This window comes from Galeopterus variegatus, unplaced genomic scaffold (genome assembly GCF_000696425.1).
Source record: "Galeopterus variegatus unplaced genomic scaffold, G_variegatus-3.0.2 Scaffold422, whole genome shotgun sequence".
Lineage (NCBI taxonomy): Eukaryota > Metazoa > Chordata > Mammalia > Dermoptera > Cynocephalidae > Galeopterus > Galeopterus variegatus.
In genome coordinates, this window is record NW_007726533.1 from 627564 (window position 1) to 648496 (window position 20933).

The 20933-nt window shown below is 41.5% G+C and overlaps 2 protein-coding genes across 2 annotated transcripts in view; both read right to left on the reverse strand.

Annotated features, from left to right (window-relative positions):
• MPHOSPH10 (M-phase phosphoprotein 10 (U3 small nucleolar ribonucleoprotein)) lies at positions 1 to 1358 on the reverse strand. Its single transcript, XM_008568551.1, has 3 exons — positions 1342 to 1358; positions 587 to 1076; positions 1 to 190 (listed from the first exon to the last, which is right to left on the reverse strand). Exons 1-3 carry the CDS (start codon positions 1356 to 1358, stop codon positions 41 to 43), a joined length of 657 nt encoding a protein of 218 aa, XP_008566773.1. The 3' UTR covers positions 1 to 40.
• Positions 1359 to 2209: 851 nt separating this feature from the next.
• The window catches only part of LOC103587132 (U3 small nucleolar ribonucleoprotein protein MPP10), a 23541-nt gene continuing 4817 nt past the window's right edge, over positions 2210 to 20933 (reverse strand). Inside the window, exons 4-11 of the mRNA XM_008568547.1 lie at positions 20404 to 20569; positions 18257 to 18398; positions 17316 to 17383; positions 15906 to 16043; positions 12821 to 12931; positions 9322 to 9429; positions 2796 to 3026; positions 2210 to 2399 (exon numbers count right to left, since the gene is read on the reverse strand). Of these exons, the coding sequence (XP_008566769.1) occupies positions 2250 to 2399; positions 2796 to 3026; positions 9322 to 9429; positions 12821 to 12931; positions 15906 to 16043; positions 17316 to 17383; positions 18257 to 18398; positions 20404 to 20569 (1114 nt within the window). The 3' untranslated portion in view covers positions 2210 to 2249. The remainder of the gene's footprint in view (positions 2400 to 2795; positions 3027 to 9321; positions 9430 to 12820; positions 12932 to 15905; positions 16044 to 17315; positions 17384 to 18256; positions 18399 to 20403; positions 20570 to 20933) is intronic.

A 20933-nucleotide genomic window follows, 5' to 3' on the forward strand; every position in this document is an offset into this window, starting at 1 on the left:
TAAGCTTATATATTAATATTTGGATTATATTCAAAATATATTACAGCTTTAATTTGTGAATAGAAATATCCTGTCTTTTCTTCTTTTTCTTTTCTGTTCTCTTTACATCGTTGATTTGCATTTTTACTTGATCTTGTAATTTAGAAAAGAATGCTCGAGACGACTTTAAGGCCTTGTCTTTACCTTTGTCCTGCAATAAAAAACAATACATGCTCATGGTATAAAATGGGCTTGAAAGTGAAAAAAGCCAAAAATAGTACAGTATGATTACAACAATATATAAAAGTATAAATATGAAAAAGAACTAGCTTTACAAAAACCAAATCAGTTAGCATGCAGGTGTTCTAAGCTGCTACAATGTTTCTATAATTTAAAGGAGAAGGGGTAGAAGAAAAACTGCTGCCAGAACCCAGGTTACAGTGACGTCCTCACATGAAAAACCGAGTGCAACTCACGCTGCAGTTCTAGACGGTTGGCTGCGTGCACCTCGACCCTACCGGGGCTGCATCAGCCAACAGTGCCTAAGCCCTGCCATCCACTTTCCCACGGAATTCCCCTTCAGCAGCCTTCCTTCCCTCGTCCTTACCTTTAGCAAGGACACCTTGCCTGTTTTAGTCAGCTCTTTTAACTTCTCCGAAGCTGCTGCTTTGCTGTGTTTCCCTGCTTGATCTGGGTTGCTCTTTTCCAGCAGTTTTCTCTGCTTCTCCTTCTGTTTTATTTTCATACGCTTTTGATGTTTCTTTTTCCTCCTTTCTCGCTTCTTGTCTGTAGCTGTTTTCTCACCAGCTGTTTTTACATCTCCAGCTTTATTTTTCTCCTGTGAAAAAAGAACCACTGACCTATTAGTTAATCCAGCCCATAGCAACTCAGGACGCTGGGACAGAAGAGATCGTGCGGCGCACCGGTGGGCTGAATGTAATGGTGGGGGTGGGCTGCAGGGCCACCCCCTCCCCAATCCCACGTTCCAAAAATCTTTGGAAACTGAGCTTTTCAAAACCTGGAACTCACTCTTTGACAGAACACACTTATGGGGATGGTTCAGTTCCCGTATGAAATCATAAAAGCAGCATGGTGGGCTGGGTTCTCAAGCTGACAGCACAGAGATGCAAACCCTCTACAGCATTCAGACTCCAGCCTGGACGTCAGGGACACACCTGAGGCAGCCTCATCTCTAAGGTGCTAATGACAGCCACTGGGATGAGGACAGNCACCTCTCTAGGGACACCCTCTCCGACACTCTGCCTATAAAGTAGAACTGCTCCTGCCCACCCCTCAATTACAAACCACTTTTTACACGCTGTAATTATTCTGTTTATTTTCTGTCTCCCCACTGAAACATACCTGCAACAAGGTGCCATCTTGAACCAGACAGCAGCCCTCCCCAGACACCAAATTTGCTAATATCGTGATTGTGGACTTCCCAGCCTTCAGAACTGTAAGTAATAAACTCTGTTTAGAATTACCCAATCTCAGGTATTTTTTTATAGCAGCACAAATGGACTAAAACAGACTAAAACAACCGGTGCTTAATCCAGCCCCGTGCACCTAGTTCTACCGGCCACAGCCATCTTCTTCATTAATAAACAAGAACGCAGAGCACAGGCTCTTCCTGACCACTGGTCCCTGTTGATGAAAACCCAGAGGGCTTTTCCTGTCACTTTGGTTAAGTCTTGTTCTCATCCTCTACCCATTGGTAATAAGGCTTAATGTGTTTCTATCACATCATAATAGATCCTGTCAGAGAAAAGGAAATTTTCCCTGCATGAGAAAATTGAAGCAATGAGCACCTGGTGGTCAAAGAAGACTCTGTAGACTGCTGATCTACCTTCCCAGCTAAACTGATCTTCTGTCACTTATAGATCAGACCTGTCCTCTCTGCATCTGATGATACAGTAAGCCTTTGCTCAGGTGACATGAGATCATTTTCCTAAAAGGAAATACATAAGGCATATGCTTGGAAATTCAAGAAGGGTGGGGACCTCAGCTGCAGACCACTAGTGGCAAGAAGAGTGGCTGGCTTTGCCCTTCTCAGCCTGCAGGCCAGCTCTTGCTCACCAGCTGGTGTGAGTTACAACCAGGAAAGACTGAAGGGCTTCGCAGACACAGCTTAGAGTCTGTAGTCACACACCACGGAATTCTCAAGTATCTATTACTGATGCAATTAAAAGTTCTTAAAAATTTTATTGTAAAACAGAACAATGAGAAAATGTAAGCTTATATATTAATATTTGGATTATATTCAAAATATATTACAGCTTTAATTTGTGAATAGAAATATCCTGTCTTTTCTTCTTTTTCTTTTCTGTTCTCTTTACATCGTTGATTTGCATTTTTACTTGATCTTGTAATTTAGAAAAGAATGCTCGAGACGACTTTAAGGCCTTGTCTTTACCTTTGTCCTGCAATAAAAAACAATACATGCTCATGGTATAAAATGGGCTTGAAAGTGAAAAAAGCCAAAAATAGTACAGTATGATTACAACAATATATAAAAGTATAAATATGAAAAAGAACTAGCTTTACAAAAACCAAATCAGTTAGCATGCAGGTGTTCTAAGCTGCTACAATGTTTCTATAATTTAAAGGAGAAGGGGTAGAAGAAAAACTGCTGCCAGAACCCAGGTTACAGTGACGTCCTCACATGAAAAACCGAGTGCAACTCACGCTGCAGTTCTAGACGGTTGGCTGCGTGCACCTCGACCCTACCGGGGCTGCATCAGCCAACAGTGCCTAAGCCCTGCCATCCACTTTCCCACGGAATTCCCCTTCAGCAGCCTTCCTTCCCTCGTCCTTACCTTTAGCAAGGACACCTTGCCTGTTTTAGTCAGCTCTTTTAACTTCTCCGAAGCTGCTGCTTTGCTGTGTTTCCCTGCTTGATCTGGGTTGCTCTTTTCCAGCAGTTTTCTCTGCTTCTCCTTCTGTTTTATTTTCATACGCTTTTGATGTTTCTTTTTCCTCCTTTCTCGCTTCTTGTCTGTAGCTGTTTTCTCACCAGCTGTTTTTACATCTCCAGCTTTATTTTTCTCCTGTGAAAAAAGAACCACTGACCTATTAGTTAATCCAGCCCATAGCAACTCAGGACGCTGGGACAGAAGAGATCGTGCGGCGCACCGGTGGGCTGAATGTAATGGTGGGGGTGGGCTGCAGGGCCACCCCCTCCCCAATCCCACGTTCCAAAAATCTTTGGAAACTGAGCTTTTCAAAACCTGGAACTCACTCTTTGACAGAACACACTTATGGGGATGGTTCAGTTCCCGTATGAAATCATAAAAGCAGCATGGTGGGCTGGGTTCTCAAGCTGACAGCACAGAGATGCAAACCCTCTACAGCATTCAGACTCCAGCCTGGACGTCAGGGACACACCTGAGGCAGCCTCATCTCTAAGGTGCTAATGACAGCCACTGGGATGAGGACAGNCGGCGCACCGGTGGGCTGAATGTAATGGTGGGGGTGGGCTGCAGGGCCACCCCCTCCCCAATCCCACGTTCCAAAAATCTTTTGAAACTGAGCTTTTCAAAACCTGGAACTCACTCTTTGACAGAACACACTTATGGGGATGGTTCAGTTCCCGTATGAAATCATAAAGGCAGCATGGTGGGCTGGGTTCTCAAGCTGACAGCACAGAGATGCAAACCCTCTACAGCATTCAGACTCCAGCCTGGACGTCAAGGACACACCTGAGGCAGCCTCATCTCTAAGGTGCTAATGACAGCCACTGGGATGAGGACAGGGATTCTCAGACCTCGAGGAACAGACAGAGGGAAGGGAAGCATCCCTCCAGTAGGATCCATTTTCTGTCTGTTCTCCTCAGCTGCCAGCCTATCTTGCCAGGGCTGTCACCTGTACTGAGGTGGCAGGAGAGTGAAAGAAGGGCTGGGGTGGGTGTAGCAAAACAAGTGAGGAAGGAAGAGGGCCCTGCTGCCAAGGCAGCAGGAAGACAAGGAAGACGGCCAGTAACCACTGTTACTCTGTAAGGCACGAGCCCCAACGACACAGGCAGGAGCTGCCTGCGTTTGTCATATCTACCTTCTTCCAGTATCCAAATGCTGTATTCTAGATCCAAACTCCACCACTGAAATGCATCACATGGGTGACAAATGGCAGAACATAATGATGTTAAAGGATCACTAGCATATAACCAATTTATTTTTTTATTTTTTATTTTTATTATTTTTTTTCCTTTTTGTCATTTTTCGTGACCGGCAACAGATCGCAACCCTCAGTGTCGCACCCGTACCGGACCGGGACTGGCAACTGGATCGCAACCCTCGGTGTTGCTCCCGCACCTCGCTCAGCCAGTGAGCGGCCGGTCTGTATGTGGGATCTGAACCCTCGGCGGGAGCGCCGCCACGCTCCCAAGCGGCGCACTGTCGCAGTGAGCCACCGGGCCGGCCCTATTTTTTTATTTTTATTTTATCAATATACAATGTAGTTGATTTTCATGTCCCTTTACCAATTCCTCTTTCTCCCCTCCCTCTCCCATCTTCCCCTCCATCAACATCATATCTGTTCACTTATCTTAACAACTTCAAGGAATTGTTGTGATTGGTGTGTTTTCTTCCCCACCCCCCCACCCCACCCCCATTGGGGTTGGTGAGGCCACACACCTCCTCCAGGGGCAGAGAACTAGCCATGACCCCACCCACATACATGTATGTAATCTGTTGAAAACATTCGCCTGGACAGGAGAGATAAAGATGGCGCCTGACAGAAGCCGCTGGGGAGTGGCCAAGGAAAGACATAGTTTAAAATTATTGGATAAAAGATATTTCCACGCTTGTGCTCACCACATGATTGCAATAGCAAAGCTTTAGAGCAAGATGCATGCTCACATGACCTTTAAGATGATATGTTCAAGTTAGGAAATCCCCTTGCCATATGCTTATAAAAGTAGGTGCTTGTGTGTAAATAAACAGAACTGCTTGACGGAACTCCTGCCGCGTCTGAGTGTCTCTCTGTGGGCTGAACAGGCGGGCAGCATACTCACCTTCCTCCCGGGCTCTCCTGGCCACTAGGGTGGCAGGAGTAATCCTACCAGTTCCCTCTCTTGCTCATCCCATGGCGGGAGAATAAAAGGGACTACTGGGAGGTTCAGGGCCCGCTGCCCCTGAGCCCCCGCACCCCCCCCCGTTTGTTTGTACATTTATTTATTTTTAGCTTCCACAAATAAGTGAGAACGTGTGGCATTTCTCTTTCTGTGCCTGACATTCCATTTAATATAATTTTGTCAGAGTCCATCCACGTTGCTGTAAACAGTAGTATTTTATTCTTTTTTATACCAGAGTAGTATTCCATTGTGTAGATATACCACAGTTTCCTTATCCACTCATCAGATGATGGACACCTGGGCTGGTTCCAACTCTTGGCTATTGTAAACAGCGCTGCGATAAACACTGGTGTACAGGTATCCCTTTCACATGATGATTTCCATTCCTCTGGGTATATTCCCAGCAGTGGAATAGCTGGTTCACATGGCAGATCTATCTGTAACTGTTTGAGGAACCTCCATACCATTTTCCATAAAGCCTGCACCATTTTGCAGTCCAACAATGTATGAGATTCCTTTTGCTCTGTAACCTCACCAGCATTTGTCACTCTCAGTCTTTTGGATATTAGCTATCCTAACTGGAGTGAGATGGTATCTGAAAGTGCTTTTGATTTGCATTTCCTGAATGCTGAGTGATGCTGAGCATTTCTTCATGTGTCTGTTGACATTTGTATATCTTCCTTTGAGAAATGCCTATTCAGCTGCTTTGCCCATTTTTTAATTGTTACTTGTTTTTTAGCTATAAAGTTATTTGAGTTCCTTATATATTCTGGACATTAATCCTTTGTCAGACATATATTTTGAAATATTCTCTCCCACAGTTTGCTGTCTTTTCATTCTGTTGTTTCTTTTGCTGTGCAGCTTTTTAGTTTGATATAATCCCATTTATTTATTTATCCCTTGGTTGCCTGTGCTTTTGGGGTTGTATTCATGAAGTCTGTACCCAATCCTACTTCCTGGAGTGTTTCCTGTATGTTTTCTTTTTTTTTTGTCTTTTTTCGTGTCCGGCAACGGATCGCAACCCTCAGTGTCGCGCCCGTACCGGACCGAGACCGGCAACGGGATCGCAACCCTCAGCGCTGCACCCCCACCTCGCTCAGCCAGCGAGCGGGAACCGGTCTGTATGTGGGATCCGAACCCTTGGCGGGGGCGCCGCCGCACTCCCAAGCAGCGCACTGTAGCAGTGCGCCACTGGGCTGGCCCTTCCTGTATGTTTTCTTTTTTTTTTGTCTTTTTTCGTGTCCGGCAACGGATCGCAACCCTCAGCGCTGCACCCCCACCTCGCTCAGCCAGCGAGCGGGAACCGGTCTGTATGTGGGATCCGAACCCTTGGCGGGGGCGCCGCCGCACTCCCAAGCAGCGCACTGTAGCAGTGCGCCACTGGGCTGGCCCTTCCTGTATGTTTTCTTTAAGAAGTTTTATTGTTTCAGGATGTATAATTCTTTAATCCATTTTGAGTTGATTTTGGTATATGGTGAGAAGTACAAGTCTAGTTTCATTCTCCTACATATGAATATACAGTTTTCTCAGCAACATTTGATGAAGATGTATTCTCTTCCCCATTATGTAGACTTGGTGCCTTCATCAAAGATCAGATGGCTGTAGGTGTATAGGTTTATTTCTGGATTCTCTATTCTACTGCCTTGATCCATGTGTCTGTTTTTATACCAGTACCATGCTGTTTTGGTTATTATAGCTTTGTAGTATACTTCAAAGTCATGTAGTGTTATGCCTCCAGCTTTATTTTTTTTCTCTCAGAATTGCTTTGGCTATTTGTGGTCTTTTGTTATTCCAAATAAATGTCTGGATAGCTTTTTCCATTTCTGAGGAAAATGTCATTGGAATTCTGATGGGGATTGCATTGAATCTGTAGATCACTTTGGGTAATATGGACGTTTTCACAATGTTAATTCTTCCAATCCAAGAGCGTGGGATATCTTTCCATCTTCTTGTGTCATCTTTCATTTCTCTCAACAGTGGTCTGTAGTTCTCATTGTAGAGATTTTTAACATATTTGGTTAACTCAATTCCTAAGTATTTTATTTTTTTGGTGGCTATTGTAAATGGGATAGCTTTCTTGATTTCTTTTTCTGCATGTTCACTGTTGGAGTATAGAAATGCTACTGATTTTTGTGTGTTGATATTGTATCCTGCAACTTTGCAGAAATCATTTATCAACTCCAAGAGGTTTTTTTTGTAGAGGCTTTCGGCTGTTCAATATATAGGATCATATCATCTGCAAACAGGGACATTTTGACTTCATCTTTTCTCTTTTCCAATCTAGATTCCCTTTATTTCCTTCTCTTCCCTGATTGCTCTGGCTGGTATTTCCAACACCATGTTGAATAGGAGTGGAGAGAGTGGGCATCCTTTTCTTGTTCCTGTTCTTAAGGGAAACCCCCATTCAGGATGATATTGGCCGTGGGCTTATCATATATGGCATTAATTATGTTGAGATACTTTCCATCTATATTTAACTTGTAAAGAATCTTTAACATGAATGAATGTTGAATTTTGTCAAATGCTTTTTCAGCATCTATAGAGATGATCATATGGTCTTTGTCTCTGATTTTATTGATATGGTGTATCACATTTATTGATTTACATATGTTGAACCAACCTTGCATCCCTGGGATGAGTCCCAATTGATCATGATGCATACTTTCATGTATGTGTTGCTGTATTCTGTTAGCTAGTATTTTATTGAGGATTTTTGCATCTGTGTTCATCAAGGATATTGGCCTGTAGTTTTTTTTTTGTTGTTGTTGTGTCATTGTCAGGTTTTGGTATCAGGTTGATGTTTGCCTCATAGAATGAGTTTGGGAGAATGGTCTCTGTTTCAATCTTTTGGAAGAGTTTGTAGAGAATTGGTGTCAATTCCTCTTTGAAGGTTTGGTAGAACTCTGCAGTGAACCCATCCAGTCCTGGGCTTTTCTATGTTGGGAGACTTCTGATAACAACTTCGATCTCTTTTATTGTTATTAGTCTGTTCAGATTTTCTATATCATCTTGGCTCAGTTTTGGTAGTTTGTATGTGTCCAGAAATTTATCTATTTCCTCCAGATTTTCAAATTTTTTCACTGAACGAATCCTTCAGCTTCACAAGCTCTGCTACGTTGTTTTTCAGGGCATTGACTTCTCTGTACATTTCTTCTTTCAGGTCCTGTATACTTTTTCTCATTTCCTTCTGTTGTCTGAGTTTTCTTGTATCTCATTTAGTTTCCTTAGAATTGTTGCTGGAAATTCCTTGGCAGTCATTTCAAGATCCGATAAAACTTCCTGTTTTATAGGATCTACGGCTTGAGAGTTACTATTTTCCATTGGTGGTGTTGTACTTTCTTGCTATTTCGTATTCCTGGTATCTTTCCTTTGGTGTTTAGTCATTGTGGCAGGGGATTTCACGGTCCACTCGTTCGACCCTAGTGTCTGGCTTGGATCCTGCAGAGACTACCAATTTGGTGCAGCTGCCTCAGGGCCAGTGAGCTAGTGGCTCGGGTCCCTCTGGGCTGCAGGGACTGGCCTGCACTGGGAGTCCTACAGCAGGGTGCCTGCCTGTTTTGGTGCAGGTGGCTTGGCGTCCTGTAGGCCTGGAGGCTCTTGGGCCTCTCTGGGCTGTGGGGACTAGCCTTGGCTGGGGTTACCATGGCACAGTACCTGCCTGTTCTGGTGCGGCTGGCTCAGGGCCCTGTGGGCTGGGTGACTCTCAGGCCTCTCTAGGCAGTGCAGACTGGCCTGGGCCAGGATTCCTGCAGCACGGTGCCTGTCTGTTCCAGTGCAGGTGGCTCAGAGACCAGTGGACCTGATGGCTCTTGGGCCTGTCTGGGTGGCGCAGTCTGGCCTGAGCTGGGATTCCCATGGCATGGCACCTGCCTGTTCCAACACTGATGGCTTGGGGCCCTGTGGGCCCAGCAGCTCTCAGGCCTCTCTGGGCGGCATGGTCTGGCCTGGCTGGGGTTCCCACAGCATGGCCCAAGCAATTTATTTTAAATCTAACGTAACTGCTAGTATTCAGATTGGATTACAACAAGAAAATGATAGTGAGTATTTAAAAACTGCTTTTATAATGATTCTTAAACCCGAACCTCATAATAATACCTGATTATAGGAGACTGGTGTTTGAATATTCTAACATTATTAGTTTGATTATATCCAGAAACTGCTGAGATACATTAGAATAAAAACTACAAACTCAAGAAAAGTGACATGAATTCAAGATCTGGCTATAATAACTAACTTGTGAACAGATATTTAACATTTCAATGCCAGCATCTTACCTTGATTTCCTCCGGAGCCAGGAGTGCTGCATCGCTAACACTCACGGGGGCTACGTCCTCCATGGTGATGGCTGGGAGATTTGACACCACTTTAATCTCTGGTACAGGCTGGAAAAGAGACAACTTATTTAATGGGAAGTCAGAAGTGGCCCCAACATAAAATAAGTGAATTGTGAACCTATTAGAGTATAAAATAAGTGAATTGTGAACCTATTAGAGTATAATATATAAAACACTTTGTGGAGGCCATTTAAGTGTTAGGTGTGTTGGCAGCCCAAGTCTGAAGCTGCCTGGAATTATGGCAGAACTAGGGGGCACAGAAGCCGCCTATGGATTCTCACGAGACCCAGGTATGTTAGGATCTTCACTCTCAAAACTCTTCCTACAGCACTTATTTCTACACTTTTGTGCGACACTTCTGCCATATTCAAACACCAGTTCTTTCATCTGTTACTAAACTACTCCCAGCTGCCACATATACGGGTATTCTCAAGCAATCCTCTCTACTGTTTAATACAATTTATTAATTTCTGTTAACATTATCTTGCCTTTGGCTATGGAAAAGAAGCTCTGAGAAATATATGGAAAAAGATGCAAGGAATCATGCTCATGGAAACAAGAGTCAAAATACAGACCGCTTGCTGAACAGATTCTGTTATCTTCCAGCTAGTGAAAACACTGTTTTATAAATATAAATATGAAATGGTATTGAACTGTTTTGAAAAACTAAAACAATATCAAAAAAGTTAAACCTATCAATTATAAAAAAAAAAAGAATGCAATGCTAACTGAAGGGTCATTTGCTTTTTGTTTGGTTTGTTTTCCTATCCTTGAAAGAACTATTCAAGAAATTCAGAAGTTAAAAACGGTTTCACACTGATCATGGCAAATAAAAGGCCAATGGTGATTACTTATCACACACTTAACTAGTGTTCTTCACATCTGCCTCTCACATCTCTATGAGAGAGGGACAGGGAGAGCAGAGGAGAATGGCTTCAAACCCCTCTGTCGGCCAGAGTGGGGTAAAGGCTGAAGCGTGGGAAGGAGGAGGACTGAGCTTCAGGCAGCCGGGCTCTACTGCAAAGCATAATACTGATTTCTCTGCCCACTCACTGTTCTTATCACAGTCCTGTCCATATTCCAGGTAACTATGTAGATACTTGCCCTGTGAAACTTCACAAATAAAAACAAGCCATAAACACAACAGGACGAGAAAAACGTCGGAGTATGAAAAAAAACTATTTCTTCCACTGGACCACTGTTCAATTGTTTATTAGGAACACTGTGTTCCATTCTACAATTTAAAGAGAAATATGAAGAAAATGGAGACGGTCCAAAAACATCAAAAAATGATGGCTAATGATTGGTAAACAAAGTCTACAGAGATGGCATATGAAATATTGACCTAAATACAAGAAAAGTAACATCAAGGGGAACCTATACTAGCAATTCAACATTTCTGAAGAGGAAAAATGTAAGACATGCTTTCAAGTTGGGGCATGTAGACATAAACATACTCCTTCAAGTCCCAAGATTGCAAGGATCTAAGGACTTCCCTGTGTCAGGCTCCAAGCTAGTGTGAGGACAGGACGGTGAGAAAGCAGACACATCTTGTGCCAGCTTGAAGAAGAGCAGAGAACTGCAAACATGCTGTGGAGATACGAGGGACAGGAGCCCAGGAGTGACAGATGCAGGGGCGGAGGCATGGGGCAGTCTGCTCATCCTGAGACCGGAGAGATGAGGAGACAGCTATAGTGGACTGAATGTCTGCTCAACTCACTGAAGCGTGACTTGTGTCCCCTAAGTTTTATGTATTAGAAACCTTAACCCCACTGTGACTATTGGGAGGGTGGGAAATCCTATATGGTAACTGAAAGGTAGGCCCTTGAAGAGGTAATTGGATTGTAGGACCATGTAGTAGTGAATGGATGAATATTGATGATTAGGGGCGTGGTTCTGAGAGCTTTATAAGAAGAGCATGAGAGGTTAGTCTCTCTCTGCTTTGCCACTTTCTGCCATGTGAGACCTGTGGGTCACTGTGGCCACCACCAAGACCTTCACTAGCTGTGTTCTCCAGACTTTGGACTTCCCAGCCTCCAAAACTGTAATCAATAAATTTTGTTTTCTTTATAAATCACCCAGTTATAGGTAATTTGTTATAAGCAACAGAAACGGACTGATACACCAGCCATGCAAAGAAGGAAGAGTAGCCCACTGGGCCAAGGGAAGAGCACGGCAAGAAGGTGCAAGAAAGGGAGGGACTCAGCCCAATGAAGGAAACAAAAGGCCAGCGTGCTCAGAGGCAGCAAGCCAGGGAGACCAGAGGGGTGGGAAGGAGCCATATCCCACAGGGCCTGGTAAGACCCAGGGAAGGGCCTATGTCTTCACATCAATAAGACTTAAGACTTTTTCACAATAATACATTCTGGCCAAGAGGGATTCAGAATTTCACTTATCTCCTCATCTGTTTACATAGCCCACACTAGGCATTCTGGGAATCCAAAGATGGTTCTTGCCATCAAAAACTTACTCTCATGTAAATAACACCTTCATTAAAAAAAAAAAAAAACAGAAACAAAAATTCAGAAGACAAATGTCAGAAGACAAATTACTCGAATAGGAAAAATCATCTAACCATAATTGAATCAAAAAAGACCTCGGAGTCTACCTCGTCTGTACAGATGAAGGGTGAAGTGATTTGCCTTCATGCAGCTAGTTAGCAGAATGAGACTCAGGTTTCTGAGTTAGTCTCATGGAGCTAGTTAGCAGAATGAGACTCAGGTTTCTGACACCTAGACTAGTCCTTCATTCATGACATTTCATTTCAGACTACAACACAGACAACTAAAGGGCAACAGGAGAGCAAGTACCAAATAAACAAGTATGTTTCATGGGTTCACAGAAGGTGGTGAGTAAGAGACGAAGCTCTAAGGTGTAGGCAGGTCCTGAGCTAAGTCTGGGTGAGAGTCAGATACACAGAGAGCATTGGAGAGGTCTGGGCCTGGCCAAGGGAGCAACATGCAGTGGGGAGAGCGTGGGCCCAGTTCTGATTCTCTTACCTCCTAAGCCTGTTTCCTCATCTGCAAAGTGGAAGTAGTAGTATGTATCTGCCTTAATGTTTTGTCAACTGAGAGCTAATGTACATAAAGGACTATATGGCATGGAGCAGGTACTCAATAAAAGCCAGGTATAGACATGGCATGTCTCCAAACGTGTGTTTCATCACACAATGGAAATGCAGCAGAAGACTGAGGGGGTAGAGTCCCTGTGGCTAAGGCTGAGGGTCTGAAAGGGGCCCATTGGAGATTAGGTTAGACCAAAAGTGGGGAGCCAGAATTACCATGGGACCAGAAGTGAGCTTTCCCCATGAAGGCTCTGTCTGTAGTTTATGGGGAATTACTGCAGGTTTGCGCCATGAAACTAAAGAACTAGTCTCACAAAAGCTCAAAGGTAAAGTCTTATCTCCCGTATTTGCACAGCAAACTGTTAACATACTTACCGGTTTAGGGATGAAGTGAAAGTTTGAGAGGGCATCTAATTTTAAGAAGAGGGAATCCATCATTTTCTGAATTTCTACATGCTCTGGATTTTCTTCTTCCGCTGTTTTTTGCTTAGAAAAAAAGTTTAACACTGTCAGACTAAGTAGCATAATATATATCACAGGACAAAACACTAAAGGCCCATGAGGGTACTCCCAATTTCTCACCACCAAGGCTTTGGCTACAAAATAAAACCAGCCCAAAGGCAAAATTAAAGGTACCACAATGGTGCAAGAACCTGGTAAAGAAGATGTGTGATGTGCATTTGAGGAGCTACAGTAACCATTAGTCTAACATCCATAACTTACAATTTAATACCCTTGGTATTTACTTCTGTCAAGAACTAAGCTATTCCTGCTAGGAATAAAAGGGGGAGAGGGGGTGGGGATAACAAGTGTTGACAAGCATGTAGAGAAACTGGAGCCCCATGCATCACTGGTGGGAAAGTGAAATGGTGCAGCGGTGGTGGCAATGAGTTTGACAGTTCCTCAAAAACCTAAACAGGGCTAGCCGGTTAGCTCAGTTGGTTAGAGCGTGGCCTTGTAAAACCAAAGTCAAGGGTTCAGGTCCCTATACCAGCCAGCTACTCCCACTCCCCCTTAAAAAAAGGTAAATAGAGAATTACGTATGATGCAGCAATTCCACTATGTATACACCCAAGACAATTAAAAACAAGTACTCAAACAAATACATGTACACAGCACTGTGTGCAACAGCCAAAGGGTGGCGCTGCTCAATGCCCACCAATGGACAAATAAACACACTGTGGTGTACGTGAGTGTGTATGTGCAATGGAATAGGACTTAGCAATAAAAAAGAAGTGAAGTACTGACACATGCCACGATCTTCAAAACACTATGCTAAGTGAAAGAAGAGACACAGAAGATACACATTGTATGATTCCATTTATATGAAATACCCAGAATAGTTAAACCACAGAGGGAGAACATAGATCAGCAGCTGGCAGGGGCTGGGGGGAGGAAGGACCAGGCAGCTACTGCAGTGGGCGGGGGTGAGAACATGTTTTGGAACTAGAGGTAGGTAGTGGTTGTGTAAAACTGCCCTAAACCTCACATAACATAAAATCTGAATCTCACATAACATAAAATTTGAAAAAAAAAAAAAAGAAGGCACTGAAGTGTTAATGTAGACTTCACAAAATCATCCAAATATTCATTTGGATTTTAAAGACTTTTTTTTCCTTTAATTCTGATAAATCACACTAGAAAAACTGACAATAATTTTAATTCTACTCAGGAGAAAAGGTAAATTTTTGTTCTCTTTTCCTCTGGTCCCAAAGGATTATTCTAAAAGGCTAAGAGTTTTTTGTTTGTTTATTCGTTTATTAAGTTATTAAGTTATGGGAAAGAAGACCCACCAGAACTAGAAGTGAGCGGCTCTCTGCCTCTGTGCCCCTGATGCCAGAGATGCATCTAGGTCTGTTTCCACTGTCTCCCATCAGCACCCACCTTCCCACCATGGCCAGGCATTACTTTTTTTTTTTTTTTTTTTTTTTGCAACTGGCCAGCACGGGGATATGAAATTTTGCCCTTGGTGTTATCAGCACCACATTCTACTGAGTGAGCTAACTGACCAGCCCTATTAATTCTTACCATTTTAACTTTACTCACATTTTTAAAATCCCCAACATGCCCTTTCACCTCATCATAGGTAACAATATCTGTGAAATCAAATATTCGACATACAGCTGACAAATGAACAACATGGGTTTGAACTGCACGGGCCCACTACTATTTGGATTTTTCTTTCAAAAACACAAGTGTTCTTGGAATGTGGAACTTGCGTATATGGAGGGCTGACCTTTTACACACATGGGTTCCGTAAAGCTGACTGCAGGTATTGGCATATGCGAGCGGTCCTGGAACCAATCCCCCACATATACTCAGGGACAACTGTTTAGCATTTTCCTGATCCACATCACAGACACTACTGTGAGTTAAAGGCTCTCTTGTGTGCTGTCTACCACTATCTCACTTGTTACCACTAGAATGGACAGTGAGCTATGGGAAACAGTGATCATTTTCCCCAGACTTGGCCTCCTCATGGAATGGGTCTTGAATTAGCCTTGCTAATTATTTACTAGAACTCCAAGTCCATACTCAAAAACTGACAGAGAAATAAAACTAACATTTGCACAGGTGGCACAAGTTGTTATATTACATACCTAATTTAATTTTTAACTCTCACAGATACCAAATACTTTCTGTTTTTACTGACTCTCTTCAAAGTAACCAGGAGATGTTCAATAAGCATTGTCTAAAGCTGTACACATCTTCCTCCAGCTACCACCTTGTGTTGCAAAGCGGCCAGGAAGAATCTTTTTTTTTTTTTTTGTCCTTTTTGAGACTGGCTACACCGCGCTCAGCCAGTGAGCGCTGTGAGCACACCGGTCATTCAAGTCTTTCCAATTCTTCAACTTCACAGTGGCATCAGGGCATTGTTTGTTGTTGCTGCCTGAGTAGCATAAATTAAGGAAATCTGGTAGGAATCTTAAATTGCTTTAGCGAAATAAAGATGCCACCTCATCCCTAAGCACATGTTGATCACATTCCCAATAAATCAAATAAGAATAATCCAATTATTATACAAGAACATACTGTTCTTAGGAATATGACTTTGTCCTGCTGTTTAACCACAGATTTCTTTTAGAATTTAAGTACAAGAAAAAAATAGACCTAAACTTCAGATGAAGTCATAGATAATCCTATAACATATATCAGTAACTTCAAAATACCAATGAGAAATTATTTTAAAATTGTAGCACTATCATAAAGATTGCTAGAAAGTTAATAACTATATGTAAAAGTACCAGGTGACCAATGTCTAATTGCAAAGCAAAACTCCCCCAACCCCTCACTTTCAGAGGGGATACTATATCCCCTCTATTCCTAGCATGCTCTGTCTCACATTTAAACAAGGTGACTGAGCACTCAAGATTTGTTTCATGATTTCACCAGTCACGAAAAGCCTGGTTCTACTTCTATTCCTTTGATAACAATGGCTGTGCCTTAGAGGCTTCCTTACCTGGTTGAGTTTGATATATTCCTGTTCATAAATTTCAGCCAGGCTCAATTTACTCTTCTCATGGTCTAAGGTTATACGCTTTTTATATTCATACACATCCTCTTTAGGTTTTTCTTTACGTACTACATCATCCCAAGCCTGAAATATAAAGGGCAGGTGGAACGTAAGTTAACAAAAATCTATCATTTATTTCTAGGCTTACTTGAGAATCTTCCTCTGGAATATTTATTATTCCACAGTAATCATATTGTAGCAAAAAGTAATTTTCAACCTCTGAAATGACTATTCAAGTAATAAAGAATAAGCATTATGAAAAGCAAAGAGGGCATAACTCAAATATCTTTTTCTGTTTTTGTTTTAAATAAGACTTTCTCATGGTTACCAACTTTAACTCCACATTTCCCCGTCACGGTTTGTCTAAAAGTCAAGCCTTGAGTTTATCTTGTTTCATTTCAAACTTCATTTCTGTTTTTGTTTTAAATAAGACTTTCTCATGGTTACCAACTTTAACTCCACATTTCCCCATCACGGTTTGTCTAAAAGTCAAGCCTTGAGTTTATCTTATTTCATTTCAAACTTCGAGTTCTCTGCATATGGTACCCACCCTTCAAAAGCTTTCTACTTTAGACACAGAAGTGTAGGCAAACATTCTACATGTTATAAAGCCATCTTTTACCATACATGCCATATACCTAAGTTCTACTGTAAGCTTACAAAATCAGATCAATTCTTTTTTTTTTTTTGTCTTTTGTCTTTTTCCGTGTCCGGCAACGGATCGCAACCCTCAGTGTTGCCCCCGTACCGGACCGGGGACCGGCAACGGGATTGCAACCCTCGGCGTTGCCCCCGCGCCTCGCTCAGCCAGTGAGCGGGAACCGGTCTGTATGTGGGATCCGAACCCTCGGGTGGGAGCGCCGCTGCGCTTCCCAAGCGGCGCACTTATCCAGTGCGCCACCGGGCCGGCCCAGATCAATTCTTAAACAAAAATTCTTTGCTAGGTTTTTAACATTTGAAAAGATACATCCTCGATTTGTCACATCAGATAGTGTGCTAAAACCAAGGTGTGATCACAGCAAGTCAGACACCAGTCACCACCCCCACTCCTCTCCACCAGCTTCATCCACACCACCCAAAAGGTCAGCAAGACATAAGAGGGAGGACACTGGCAACAGTTTCCAGCTATCCCTCTCTCCTCTGGCATGACAAGTGTCCTTCCCGGATGCTAGTGGAAAGCAGTGCCTCACACAACAGAAGCTGGAGACACCCTTAGTCTAGACGTTAAGGCTTGGAAGTGAAGAACATTATTAAGTGAAAATAAAGACAGCATTATTCCTACTCCCAACATACTCTAATATCATTTCTAAAAATTTCAGTAAAATTTATATTAAGTTAAATTTAGTTCTTACTGACTTGATCTCTTATCCTCTGTTTAATGATATCTTCTAGTTGAAGGGTGGTTTCCTCTGTGATCACAGGTGCTAAAGGAAATATAACATGTATTCATTAGGTAGATATTTAACTAGATCACTGATTCTCAAACTGCAGTCCTTGGACCTGCAGCATCAGCAACACATGGAAACTTATTAGAAATGCAAATTCTTGGGCCAACCCCACACCTCCTAAATCAGAAAGTGGGGAAGGGGATCATCTTCATTTTAATAGCCTCTGACACTCCCTCAAGTTTGAGAGCCACAAAACTAGAACATACATGGTAATAAGTGCTGACACTTTTATCCCATGCACCTGGAGATTCTCCCCTCTTTTCCATTCTCTCTTCCACTGAAATAAAATGGAAACTCACTTTGACTTAATGGATACAAGAAAGAATTCAATGAGATGAGCAGGGTTCCAGGCTGGCGTTCACAATTTAATTAGTGGACAGTGACAAGATGGAAACCTTGTACACAGATCACTACAAGAAATCTATACATTAGGTATCATTAATGTATTGATGTTAAATTTCTTGGATGGACTAACGGCATTGTGGTTATTTATATAGGTGAATGTCCTAGTTCTTAGGAGATACATGTAAAAGTCCTTTGGAGTGAAGGATCACGATATTGGCAACTTAGTTTCAAATGCTTCAGGGAAAAAAGAGGCACATACACAATCCCACACATTCACTGGGGAGAGAAAGCAAATAAGGCAAAATGTTAACAATTGGTAAATCCAGCTGAATGGCATACAGATTTCATTGTACTGTTTTTTTCAACTTTCCTGTATGTTTGCAGGTTTTTAAAATAAAAAGTTGTGGGAAAAGAAACATCATCCCCCCAAATCTTTCTATGAAATGGAACCTCAGAAAAAGCACAGAAGCAATGAACACTTGCAGACGCCCAGCAGGCACATACCCATCCTGACGGCATGGTCAAAGTGCAGGGTCTCCTCCAGAAGGCTATTCTCTGGTCGCTTCTGTGCAGTCACTTCCCCTTGAAGCTGCCAGGGCTTTTTGTCCAACAACTCTTTTTCTAAAGATGCAATTTTTTCATTCATCTAAGAAAGAGACAAAAGAGTTATTATACATTTAGGAAATAAAATTAGACTTACATTTGTGTAAAAGCAAATAATATTTTGATAAGTGGAAAAGCAGGAAATGGATTATTTCTCAATATAATTCTTTTTCATTCTTGTCACCTTTTTATTATGCCAATGATTTCCTATTCCTGTTGCCTGAGGTGGGGGGAGCTGCAGATTATCTCTTTTCCCCACTGATTTGAAATGCCGCATATATGATATACTAAAGTCCCCCCGAAGCATTTGGTTATATATTTCTGGGCTCTATTCTATTCAGATGATGTATCTATTCACAAGCCACTATCAATTTTAATTATTACAGCATTCTAAAGTTAAGTAATTTTTTTATTAGAGTATTAGTGTCTGATGAAGCCTGACCCTTCTGACTCCACACCCAAATCCTAATTATCTCTAACTTCTAAAAAATAACAATTATGACTTTAAGTGTATAAAATGCCAGCTTTTTCAACTACCTTAAAGAATTCTCTTATTTTTCCTAACAGCATTTCAGTTTATCCATTTGGATTTTCTAATATCCTCTGCAAATATTAATGCTTACATTTTAGCTTTCCTCACCTCATCTTTTTCTTTTGTAGGTGCACTGGCTAACATTTCTAAAAGAACGTTAAATCACACTGTGATTGTAATAGTGGACATTTTGTCTTATTCCTGATTTTAAAGGGATGCTTCTACAAGTTCACCACTAAGCATGATGGCAGCTTTTGGCTTGATGCACTTGTACCTCCTTCTTTTTGTGGGGGGTGGGAGGGAGGGTCTGTCCAGTGCAGGGATCTGAACCCTTGACCTTGTTTAAATGCATTTGTATTTCACTAGTAGTAAGAAAAAAATCAGGAATGGATATTTAACAAATGTCTTTCTAACATATATGGAGGTGACATATGGTTTTTCTCCTTAACCTCTTATAACCAAAACTTATATTTGATTTCCTAACTCTGAATCAAGAGAATGAGGCCCACTTGGTTGTGGGGCATTATTTTTTCATTATGCTATCTTGGATTTTTGCATCACTATTAAATAAATGAGATATTGTGTGTGTGTGTGTGTTTTTAAATGCTATTTTTGTCAGGTTTCAGTTTTTATGTTATAACAGCTTCACAAGAAAAAAGGTTGGAAGTTTTACTTTACTCTTTATGTGGGAATTGATTAAATAGCATAAAATCATCTATTTCTTGAAGGTTTGATATAATTCCACAGTAAAACCAAACCTCCTTTCTTTTTTGTTGGGGGGAGGGTAGGAGGGGTGAGGTGGGAGGATACTATTACCTTCTTTTATGGTGCTTTTTTTTCTTTAGACTTTCTCTTCTAGGGGCAATCTGACAATCATGAATTTAACTTGGATTATCTTATTTATAAATCTTTTCTGTTCTTTTGATATCCTTGGTATCTTTCGTTATCTGCCTTTTTCAATTCAAATAGTATGAAATAATTTTAAGGTGAATAAATGATAGAACCAAATGACTGGAGTCAGATTACATGTATTAAAATGAAATGACATTTCATTTGTTTGAAATCATGTCATAAGAAAACAATTTTTGTCAACTCTAGAAGATGTGTTTGAGATTAATTAAAATTCACTCACAAAAATTATTTGCAGAGCACCTTAAAAAGATAGGCAGTATCCTCCAGCTGAAACAGTTACAAGGAGAGGCTCTCAGGACAGCTAATCAGGAAAAATGTGTGAAAGGTATGAAGACACCAGGGACAGAGAAAAGAAACAAAGGTTTTACACATGGGCCCCAAAGTGAAAGCCACAGGATGCGAAATGTAGGCACTAATTTTTGCAAATTAGACACTTTCCATATGGCATCTATATACAGCATGCTTTAAAGAGTGACAGCAAAAAAAATTTTTTTTTAAGGATGGTTAATACTTCCAACAAGAAAAACATGGTAGATTAGTTAATATTCTTTGAGTTCCAATCATGTTAAGCATATAGAAAATTCCTTAAATTCCTAATAATTACCTTTTCCTGTTTTTTTTCAAAAGAGGATTTCACTTCATTAGAAACTCTCTTTACATGTAAAACATCTTTATCTTCAGTTTCCTCATCTACTGAAGCAAAGGTCACTCTTTTCAAGGTTTCCTTAGGTTGTTTACTGTCTCTTTCTTCAAGGTCACTATCTTCATCCCTATAATATGGAAATGCTTACGCAAGGAAATATACCACTTTTCACTAAGAAAACAAAAATAAATTTTCCAGTAATAAAGTCCTTTTTTATACCTAAAGCAACCAAATATTCAGAACTTCTGACGTCATTCAGTTATTAAGGAACAACAGAAAAAATTATTTAGGTGAAATACTATGTAAAAAATGCAATAAAAAGTGTCCAATATATAGAAATTATTCATCAATCTATAAGACAAATTTCTTATCTCACAAAAATAACATTAGAGGATTTCACTGGCACAAAAACCAAATCAAAACTCCTTACAGGGCCAAGCCCGTGGCGCACTGGGGAGAGTGCGGCGCTGGGAGTGCAGCAGCACTCCCGC